The sequence below is a fragment of the Parasteatoda tepidariorum genome, chromosome X1 (assembly GCF_043381705.1).
Source record: "Parasteatoda tepidariorum isolate YZ-2023 chromosome X1, CAS_Ptep_4.0, whole genome shotgun sequence".
In the NCBI taxonomy this organism is placed as follows: domain Eukaryota; kingdom Metazoa; phylum Arthropoda; class Arachnida; order Araneae; family Theridiidae; genus Parasteatoda; species Parasteatoda tepidariorum.
In genome coordinates this window covers 24,569,384-24,581,437 of record NC_092214.1, presented here as the reverse complement: position 1 = coordinate 24,581,437, position 12,054 = coordinate 24,569,384, and the positions used below count along the sequence as shown (strand labels likewise).

The 12,054-nt window shown below is 27.9% G+C and overlaps 1 protein-coding gene across 10 annotated transcripts in view; it reads left to right on the top strand.

Moving 5' to 3' along the window:
• The window catches only part of LOC107449700 (zinc finger protein rotund), a 558,914-nt gene that overhangs the window by 367,273 nt on the left and 179,587 nt on the right, over positions 1–12,054 (top strand). For 2 of the 10 annotated variants that reach the window (XM_071187676.1, XM_071187675.1), the window contains exon 1: positions 10,029–10,360. The exons of 7 other annotated variants lie outside the window; for them this stretch is intronic. In XM_071187676.1, the coding sequence (XP_071043777.1) occupies positions 10,162–10,360 (199 nt within the window). In that variant the 5' untranslated portion in view covers positions 10,029–10,161. Of the gene's footprint in view, positions 1–9,898; positions 10,361–12,054 lie in introns of those variants that run through there. One more of the 10 variants, XM_016065309.3, reaches the window with a different exon arrangement.

The following is a 12,054-nucleotide window of genomic DNA, read 5'->3' as shown; positions in this document are numbered from 1 at the left end:
AATTTGATAATAAATTTTTTGTGTCTTTTTTTTTTTTTTTTTTTTTTTTTTTTTTTNTTTTTTTTTTTTTTTTTTTTTTTTTTTTTTTTTTTTTTTTTTTTGAAAAAAAAGTTCGAATCCAATTCGGTTTTTAGTAGTTTTAAATGCAGTATTTGCGAAACTCAATGGAGTTTTTGTTAATACAACATTTTGTTTATTGACAAATCTCGAAAAGAAACAAGTTTGTTATATCTGAAATCTACTAAGAATTAAGCTTTGATACGAACGTTAACTCGAAAGAACTTATAATTTTAAATACTTCAGTAGCATTTCTTGTTGTTCCTCTGCGCCGATCAATATAAATATTGCATCGTTTTATACGGGGAAAAATAAGTATGAAGCATTGTATTTTACAATTTATTAAATAACCAATAGTTGTAATGATAAAGTTTCTTTCCAACTTAAGTAAGCCATATTGATTGCAAACATTTATTCCATTAACAAAAGAAGAAAGAAATGACTTAAATACAATTTTCAGATGAATTTTTTTAATTGCAAGCAATCATTATTACTTTAAATTCCTAATAATATTTTTTTTTATGAAAACATTGTCTACAAATTTAGTAATCGCCCAAAATGTGTACTTAAAATAACCTAGTACATTCACTAATTTTAGTTTCAATTTAGCTCGTTTATCGTCAACGAAATAAAAATTATTGTTAAACTATAGTTTCATGTCCCATACTGAGATTTCTTTCACAATTGGAGGAAAAATCTGTGCTTAATTGCCTCAAAAACTTTTTTTTTTGTTCAATAAAATAATAAACATAAAACTAATTGCTTTTTTTTCAAAAGCATTCCCTTATGTGTATTAAAATTATGTTTTTTCATGAATCTATTTATTTATTTTTTTTTTACTAATTTTTTACAGCCCCCAAATGATCTTTAACATTTATTTATTTTACGTTTACTAATCTTGATTAGTTTAAGGTCGTTCAAAATTTAATCCAACCTTAATACCTTTCGATGTTGAACCATATTATTGTGTTTCTTAAACTCGAATCTACCTCATTGGTTCGTATTGAGTGGAAAAATAGTTCAATTTAGCAACTTTATTAAGTAATAGAAATTTTATTCCCTATCATGTCATAAGATACCAATATTGATTAATGTTCAACCAATTTTTCTGAGAAAGTAAAGTTTTTGGTGAAAATTTATTTAATGAATTTTAATACTGGTCGAAAGATTGTATTACGTATTGAATGTGAATAAAAAAACTAAAATTTACGTTAATGATTCAGTGAGAAAAAAAAGTATGGTCAAAACTACCAGAATACGGTAAAATTTACCGTGTTTCTGACTCTATGGGAACACCAAATATATCGGTAATTTTTACTAAGGTACTTTGGAAATGATTTTGGTAAAATCAGCAATAAAATATGGTTTTATAATCAATGATAAAATTTGGTACATATGGTGAAATTTGGTAATTTTACAATAAAACCGTAGAACATGGCATAAAAACTAATTATTCGGTTAAATTTACTTTTCAGTTTTGTATTTTTTACTGAAAAAAAGTCACTAAACATTACGGTAATTTCACTAAAAAAATTTTTTATTCGTGTTTAGTTTATAGATTTCAGGCATATTAAAAACCTTTCGATAAAGAATTTTATTACAAAAGTTGCTGAATGTTACTTTTCTCTAGTTAATACTCAAATTAGAGAAAAGATATTAAAAGTTGCATCTCTTGTAAGGTAGAAGTAACGGATTCAAATCCCATCGTGTACAGGATGTATCTTGCTGATACCTTCCTCTATCTTGTGTTATCTGTATTCCGACTTGACCTGGGAATGAAAATCGAGCTTTGTAATGAGCCCACAAGCCTGCGCGAGTCTGAAAAACAATAAAAAATACATATAAATTAATGCCAAACATAAATATAAATAAATAAAAGCGTCCAGGGTTACGGTGTCATTCGAACCCGCTACCTCTAAGCTTACATTATAAAATGTTGGAACAGCTCTGATGTGTATGAGTTAAGCTACCAAATTATTTTAGCCTTTTCCAGGTATTTGTACCTTTACAAATGCGAATTTTTTATAGTTTTAAAAATTTTGGTTGATGTTAACTTATAACTTACATTGAAATAAAGTCGGCGAGAAACAAAGTTAAGAAATACTTACTTTGATTTAAAAAAAAAAAAAAAAACGTGTTTTTTGGTGTTTCCATAAAGCAAGAAACACTGCAAGTTTTACCATATTCTGTTAGTTTTGACCATACTTTTTTGATCAGATCTTCATTTTTTCATAAAGCAAGAAACATTGCAAGTTTAAACATATTCTGTTAGTTTTGACCATACATTTTTGCTCAGATCTTCATTTTTTCATAAAGCAAGAAACATTGCAAGTTTTAACATATTAGTTTTGACCATACTTTTTTGCTCAGATCTTCATTTTTTCATAAAGCAAGAAACATTGTAAGTTTTACCATATTCTGTTAGTTTTGACCATACTTTTTTGCTCAGATTTTCATTTTTTCATAAAGCAAGAAACATTGTAAGTTTTACCATATTCTGTTAATTTTGACCATACTTTTTTGCTCCGATCTTCATTTTTCTGGTGGTAAGGTATTAAAAGCTCTGCTCATAAATTATTCTTGAAATATGTTTTGAGATTAACTTCTTTCTTGCAATTTAACTTACAGAAAAATTGTATAGAGTGCTGGAGTAGAAAAAACTTACAAATTGTATTAAGCCTCTTAATCATTTAGCAATTTCTTTAAAATAATCTATTCTAATTAATAGCTTTTAATTTTAATCTCAACTTATAATGGTAGTTTTGGAAGATTCAATTTTAATTATGAACAGTATCAGTTTTCCCTTGTGATACCTTAAATGTTCAAATTCAATACATCGTTTGTTTCTCTTCAACTCCCATTTGTTTTCTAAGCGAAAATGTTTTATTGAAAAGGCATAGCAACATACTTTTTATTTTACTTTCATATCTTGCGAGTTAAATAAATGAATTTATTTCAAATCAATTTAAAATATTTTTTGGATTAATATAAGTTTGAAAGATTATTTTAAAAAAATTCGTTCAAATTGTTATATTTGTTATTAAAATTACCCCAAATGGAAACAAATTTCTCATATTTTTCAATAAATGATTTTATTTTTCCCGAAGGAAATTTCACATGACACATTATAATTACGCAAACGTATTTATTTCTCTTATATTTTTAATGAAAAGCTTACCATCCACAAGTATTTTTAATCTAGTTATGCTTCATTTAATTATTTGAATTGAAACGAGTTATATTTATTAAATCTTATCGAATTAAAATATTTACTCTGTGTATCAATAAAAATATATTACTTAAAATATTTAAATGATAGGTAAATTGAATGGAAAAAAAATTATGATAAATTCATTTAAAAGTGAGCATTCCAATTTAATTGTATTAACCTCTTATAAAATTTTAAATAGGTAATAATTTAATTAAAGCAGTATTTCCTATCTTCGCTTTATTGATAATAATAACTTGATGTATTTATTTAATAAAAAATCCATTGGAGACTACTGTTATGTTACCGTAATTCCAACATTATTTTACCCGATATTCCTTTGTAAATGCGCAAATTATTTTATTTACAAAGCCACTGATGCCAAAATAAGAAATCTGAATATCAATTGGCGTAGTTAAGAGACCATTATGCGAATATTAAACACACCGTAAAAAAAAAAAATCATTTATAGAGTTGAACTTTTTTTTATTCCCTTTTTAAATTCGCTCGAAATTTTCGCCGAGCTTAGAAACAGCAATAAAAAAGTGAACAAAAAAAGAATTGATCAAAAAAAAAAAAAAAAACTAGTAGAAAAAAGTTATTCTGTAAAAAATAAACGTTACTCGCGCGGAAAATAATAAAATAAAAAAGTAAGAGGTATTAAATTTTTTTTTCTACGTGGTTTTTATTTATTAATTTTTTATGCACTTTTTTTTCTTTCTACCGTTTTGTTGATATTTCTTCCGCCCCGTGCTGTGCGTGCAGACGACAATCATAGCTATCTCTATCGTTTGAGCGTGTGGAGTTATCGCTATGTGACTTGATCCGTTCTCAGAAGGAAGGTGCTTCATTTAGCGCGCTTATTTTACTAGTGGAAATAAAAAGAAAATAAAAAAATAAAACAATGAAAGTTTCGTATACTGGCGTCTGGCATTTTCATACATTGTTAAAGATTAGTTGGTAAAATGTCGCTGAAGCAAGTGACTTTCTTTCACAAAAGAGTGTTTGTTTTAGCGACATAGCAGAATATTATTTTATTGCATATTATTTAAAAAGAACCTTTTACTTAAATGAATTAGCATTTTTGTATAGCATAAAAAGAATTAGATAAAATTTTATTTCTTCAAGATTGGAAATAATATTCGTAATTTTTAGTTTATTTTGTTATGGTATTCCTTTTGACGATAGTTTTTTTCACCGAATAAAATATATATAGATAAAATTCATGATTATTCAAATAATTTATAGGTGTAAATTGATCGTTAATCGATATGTATTAATTGTTTGTAAATCCTTTTTTTAAATAATAATGATAAAGAATCTTTTACTTAGATGAATTAACATTTTTGTATAAAAATGGAGGAATTAAATAAAATTTCATCTTATTAATATTGGACGCTATTTTTGTAATTTTCATGTTATTTAATTGTATATTATTGATATTTTTCCTCACCTAAAATAAATGCGGAAAAATTCATGACCATTTAAATATATTTTTTTTAATACTCAAATGTTATTTGAAGAGGGGGAGATAAAACAAGTTTTCTAGAACAAATGATTGAACTTTTCAGTCCTTTGGAATTTATCGCTAAGAAATATCGTTTTTGAGTTTTTTCGTCATGAATAGTTCAATGGAATTTACTTCTTTAACGGTAAAGTTTAGTAAACTATTCACCTTACAATTTAAAATAAACGTACTTGTCCAAGCTATTTATTTTATATTTAAGTTGTACGCATGAATTTATTTATACTAAATTAAATAACTTATATCTCGTAACTGTTGCATTAATTTAATTAACAATATGCAAAACAAAGATCATGAATTCTGTTTTTTTTTCCTTCAAATAATTGTTTGTTTGATTTTTCTCGAAGCAAATCAATTAAATAAATATGACTGAAATAAGTTTTTTTAATATCTATTCACGCGTACGTTAAATAGGTTTAGTGATACAACAGTAGTTCAAATTTTTTTTTTTTACTTAAATATTAATCAAACAGTTAAATCAATTCGGATTAATGTCGGACTTTTTTGATTTTCATTTTTTAAAAAAAAAAATCCCTTGACTGTCTTGTTCATAAATGCTGACATCTTTGTCAGCTAAGAAATTGCTCTTTGCATTATGTTACAATTATGTCATAATATATGTTAATTTTTTCCATATCAGTATTGTGAACATTTTTAAAGTAATTTAGTTTTTAAAGTAATAATATACTTATTATTCACTCCATTTTATATATTGAACTTTTGCAAAAAATTTAGAACTGCAAAATATGATGTACGTGACATACATTTTTTAAAAATAATGATTCCAATTATATACTTATAAAGCAATAGTATTTCTTATTTTTATTTTTTTTAAAAAACTATATTCCAAATTTTATTTTTGTCTTTTTAGTTTTACCAGAGTTTAAGTATTATTAGAGAGGGGAAGAGATCAAATTTTTCGTTCATAGATTGATAAGAGATCGAATTTATCTAGTGATTCAACTCATTACTTTTGCAAATTTTTCGTTCATTGATTGATATGAGATTGAATTTGCCTAGTGATTCAACTCATTACTTTTGCAAATATTTCGTTCATTGATTGATATGACATTGAATTTGTCTAGTGATTCAACTCATTACCTTTGTAAATTTTTCGTTCATTGATTCATATGAGATTGAATTTGTCTAGTGATTCAACTCATTACTTTTGCAAATTTTTCATTCATTGATTAGTATGAGATTGAATTTGTTTAGCAATTCAACTCATTACCTTGCTACTCTTTGAATTCTTAATGCAATCAAAGTACGTTCTTAAAAATTCTTGCATAGCTGTTTCTTGGTGAAACTTCCAAATAATCCACGCTGACTAAACTCTTGGCTTCATCTCATTTTCGTTCAATATCTAGCACACCGTTCTTTTGAGAGGATGACGTAGGTATCGGTCATTTCAACCATTTTTCGACCATGCTTTCCCTCATCCCCTTCTTCGTTCGATACCACCCCATTTCTTCCCCCCGTTGTCCGAAAGCGAAACGAAGTGGTCAAGATTTTACTCCCGGTTCTCATTTGCGCAGGTCTATCCCATCCTTTGCTTAAAACTGCATCTTTCCTACTTAAAGCTTCATAATTTATTCTGGTCCAACTGTCATGGCGGACAGGGGGGGAAGGAACCCTTTGATCACTCGGTATGGTCCATTTCCCATAGGAGGGTGCAGTACTGCTCAGTTGGGCTTAGCAGCGAGCCACTATCTACTCTCTCCCCACCCCCTTCATTTTTCCCCTTAGGCGTAGGTTTTAGGGTTCCCCTCCTTTTAGATCGATATTTGAAAATTGGCAGCGGAGTTTAGAATGGCCGTGCGTTCACCCCCCTCCCCTCTTTACTTTCATGCGTGCTTGAAAACAGTGTGGCCCCCACTGAGTTGCACGCGCAGCTGCCCAGTGGCGTAGCGCGGGCTATCTCCTCTTCAACCCTGCTCGCCCCCACCACCCACTCACCTTCGACCTTCCTACGCGTGCTGTGAATAGGTTGGTTGATGGTCAATGCCTCTTCTGCATGTTTTCTGAGGGACTTACGACCAATGGCGGCTTTTAAGAACTATCCCCTCAACAGCCATTTTCACTGTTCAAGATTTGCTGATTCTCATCAGATCTTTCCTTCTAAAATTTAGAGAATCGTCTTGACTTCCCGGGTTTTACGAGGACTTAAAAGAGGAATAGAAACTTGTATTGGCCCATGTTAATTTTTCGTTACTTTTGAAAAATAGTGTTTGCTAGAATTCATTGCATTTAATGTCAGTTGCTCAGATGATAAGGATGAAGTTATTTGAAATCCAAAACAAAATCATTCTTGTATACTATTAATTGCATTACTATTTTTTTTTTTTAATTTCATTTAGAAAGATAACCCATATAAACTAGTTATAACTAGGTTGAAGATTACCTGATAATCGGGTTGTTGTTTATTGCAGTTAAGAAAAATATCCTGATCTTGACATCAATAACATTGTTTGAAATAAAATAGAAGAAAAAAAACTTTCTTTTTTTTAACGAATTAAATTTCAGGATCATAAATATATTATCGTGTTTTAGTGCTTGAAACTTATGAATATTAATCCAACTCGTAATCAGTCGTAGTTATATATTCTCAAAATTAAATAAATACATTATCGATTGTGGAAGAAATTTGTAACGCAAATTGAATAGTATAAAAGTTATTTTTTTACAAATTTTTACGGATTTTCACAAAAGCATGCAGTTGAGTGGGATGCAACATAAATTATTTTTAAAACCATTTATAATTTATGTTGCATCCCACTCAATAAAATTTTAATATAGAAAAAAAAATAGTTATTATTTTTTTTTTTAAAGAAAAGTGTTAGACAAGAAATTTAAAATTTCTTATTTCATTTATTTAACTTAGCATTTTATTAAAAAAAGTCTGAAAGACAGTAAGTTTTTGTATATATTTTTATAAAATTTAAAACTATGTTGTAATGATTCTAATTAAATTTTTCATTTATAAGTTGTAATTTTAAACTATGTAATGTATGAATTCATATAAAAAATATTAAAGCGCCTTTAAACATTGATTTCACACTGGTCACCATTAATGCAAATACATTTTTTATTGGCATTTTTTAAAAAAAAAGGTTTCTTTAATTTGATTGAATGTTAAAACATTAATTTTAATTCTCGTGAAAAACTTATTTGTCTTTGCATCAAAACTAACGAAAAAAAAAGTATTCGGTTGATATTTGTTTTTTTTTACTCCACTCTTCTAATGCATAAAAAATGTTTAGCATTGGTGGGAATAAAGTTTTTTTCCTTCTCATTAAATCCATCCTCTACTTAGCTGCGTATTCTGTTAATGACTTATTTTACAAAATTTAGAAAGTTTGTGTTGGCCTTTTCTTGAGATTAATTCTCGCATTGAGCTTACATTCGCTTTCAGTTTTGATCTAAAATGTATGCATTAGGACTTATTTTGCTTAATGTAGAAAACATTAATATTAACGTTAATGAATAATTATAAATTTTAGCATTCATTTTAATTCTTCGATTTGTGAAGCTTTAAGAAATCTGTTTGTATAAAATGCAGGAGATAAAGAAAAATAGTGTTAAAAATGTTTTTGGTGCTTTTAGTTTTTTTAATTTAAATTTTGAAAAAAGATTTTTTGTTTTTCATTTTTGCTTGAATTAAATTTTTTATAATGGAATTTATGCGCTTTTTCAAATTAAAAATTTTTTTTCACTGACAGCAAGAAATAATAATAATAAATAAATAAATTAAAAATAAAAAAAAAATAATGAAAAATTAACACTAATTAATTTTCATTCTCAATATATTGCATTTAATGAACTTTTCATATTTTCATATAAAAGGGAAAAAAATTTCGATCATTATTCAATAATATTTATTTCAAAGTCTGCATTTACAAGCAAATTTATTGTTACAAAAACTTTTAATAACATTTAAAGATTTTATTAAATTATAAATATCGTTATTAGAATGTAGAACACTTTTTTTAATATTAATTGAAATTATATAATGAATTTTTTTTTATTTAGTGATATCTTTTAATAGTTTAATTGTGTAAATGATCCCGTCTTCTTCAATAATTACTTAATTTATTAATTAATATTATAAAATTTTCACCTCCATAAGCGCAACTAACTTAGCAATTTAAATATGCATTTGTAATTGCTTGTTTTTTATTTTAAATTTTTGTTTTAATACGAACTTCTGTTTCAATTAATTTGAAATATCCAGATCGTATAATGTATGAAATTAATAAATATATTTATTTCAAGTTGTTATTGAGTAGGCATTACATAAGTTAATTGTGCTGTACTGTTATCACTCTATATGCCTTTTTAACGATGCAAATTTTGACGTATTGTTTTATTATGTTAAAAATAAAACAAATATGCTCGCAAAATAATTAAAATATTCATTTTAATGTAGTAGAAAGCGTAGTTATGATTTTTTATTTTATTTTATAGCTGCGTATAGGCACACCAGTCGTTTTCATCATCGTTCTTACCACCAATCATGAGTTTCGCACAATGATAAAAATTTGCGTTCATTTTATTTAAACAGTTAATAAACAACAACATTTTTTTAAAGTTATTTTACATTGTCGAGTTACATTTTTAATTATTTGCAAGGACGAGTTATAACAAAATTGATGAAACTTATAATTGACCGTTGATTTATACAATATTAACTTTTCAAAATTTAAACTCATTAAATTTTCACTTTCTCAAAGACTAATAATCGTTGACAACATCTGAAAAACATTTAAAATGATTTTTAAAAGTGTAATTCACAATTTTAATTAGCTAATTAGTTTTAACAATTAACCCTACTATCGCAGAGAACCGCTATTCCCGTATGGTCATTTTATTTCTTTCATGATTCAGAGGATGATAAAGGAGGGAGGGAGGGAAAAAAAATTTTAAAACTCGAAAATAAGTGAAACGAAAAATATGCACGAATTTGTATTTAAATGGAAAGGGAATGGGCAAGGGCTTACGAAAATGAAACTGATCGATAGGGGGGTGTGAGCGAGGGTGTTGTGAATGTAGAGTGGGAAGGAAGCAAAAATACCGTTACTATGGCAGTGGTTGTAACAGTGAGTGCGTTTGCCACGTGGGTTTATAGTCGAGGCAGTTGTAGTAAGTGGCGGAGAAGCAGTAAAGGAGCGGACGGTGAGAGAAAAAAAATCCATCATTGGCTCAACCCTTTAACACCAGCAGGCAGTAGCGTCGGACAAAAGGGCCTTCTCCATCCCCTTGTCCCTCCCTCCCTGTGCGGAGAGCGGTGGCTACCAGAGAATTCATCTCTACATCCACACACACACTCTCAGCAGCCTCTTTTGAATGCACGACGCCGGCTGAAAGCGGACGAATGCTGAGTTCTCCCTCTCGCCATGACAGCACTACTCCCGAATTTCCTACTCATCTTGCGTTTCTTAGTACGTCCACGGCTATGGAAAGAACTAGTATTGCATGTGCCACGCCTGTTATATCATTACAAAAATTGAAGAACTTCCTGAGACAACCCACCAACTTCCTAACTCAACCCCGATTCAGGTTTCCTCATCATGGTAAGTACCCCTTTTTACATCCACACAACAACAACACAAACACGCGGACTTCTTTTTCTTCTAGTCCACGTTTTCTCTGGATGCGCGAGCATTGCAATGGGCCCAAAGGGTTAAGCAACAACAATGGCGGGAGTATGAACGGGATTCTCCCTAGCTTTCTTCTTTTCCGAGCTTCCTCCCCCGCAATCACGGACACTGACCACTTTTATGCACCTGACCACTACTAGTCTCCATCTTCTTTTCCCTCCTCTCTTATTGCCACCCACTAAAAAAATAATTTTCTTTTCATCATTGTTTACGTCGATTAAAATGCTTAACGCAATTTTTCGGAATTAAGAGCACACTTTATTGTATGTAAATTTCTCTGAAGAAAAAAAGTTAACATTTCTATTATCACACAACCCCCAAATTGTCATGAAAATGCATTTTGTCATATGTTTTAAATCACGATACTTTATACAATATATAATATACATTATTTACATTCTTAATATTTATAAAATATTAATATACATTATAAAATCGTACATTATAAATAATATATAATTTATAAAAACAATGTATCACAAAGCATCATTATAATTTAATCTAATTGAAGTAGTGAAATGGGCAATTTTGTGTTATTTTTCTTTTAAATAAAATTACATTTTAATCATTTAAAAGTCCAATTTATAATTATTTTTAATCTGTAAACGTATTATCAAAAATAGTTATTTCTTTTAATTTTTAGTTTACATTTGTCTGATTTGATGATATTGAATAAAATTAGCTATTGTAATTTTTATTTTTTTAAGTCGCAAAATAGTCTACTATGAAATAATCTCGAGCTATGTTTTTTAGGTTTCCTGAAACTTTATGGGTTTAATTCTTGTTTATTTCCAAGCAGCTGTAATATTTAGCTAACTTCTACTCCGTGTTTTCTAAAAACCCGTAGTCACGTTTCTTTTTGCATAAAATTCGAAAAAGTATTAAATTCGGATTCATGATTGAAATCGTGTCTTATCTTGGATCAGTTATTTCAGCATTAAGATGATTTCAATTTCCTTATATTTCACCTACTGAAAACGTCTTATTTCTTTACATCATTCTTTCTATCATATGTATGAGTAAAAATTTATAAGAATTTAATCAAATTACATTTCTCCTGCCCCTTTTTGTGTTATCAATTACTATTATTTGATCTATTGATCTTCAATTTTAAATTATTTGATTTCTTTCCCTTTTATTGTAACATTTTAAAATTTATGCAAGAATAAACTTGAAAGTATACCATAAAAATGCTTTGTTCTAAGTTTTTGTATACCATGAGTTTCGTTTTAAAAGTTTTTTTTTTTCATTGTCACTTCAAGATTATTCTTTACTAAAAGTTCATTAACTATTTTATTTTTATCAAATTCTATTTCTTTAATCATATTGATCTTAATTCCAATTTTTTTTATTCCAAATCAAATTCAAAACTATTCTGTTTTTTGTGATAGTTTCAAGAAATTGTTGTTTTCTTTCACTTAGTTTTACTACTTCAAGGAAATGTCAAATTGATTTCTTACTCTTAAGCCACTTTGAATGGTTCAGGAATCTGTTTTTATTTTTTTTTATTGTATTTGTTTCTACTACTTCTATAGTCAAACTAAGCTTCCCTTCAATAATTTTATGTTCCAAAATCATTTTGAAAATATTTATTTTTTCTGATTATT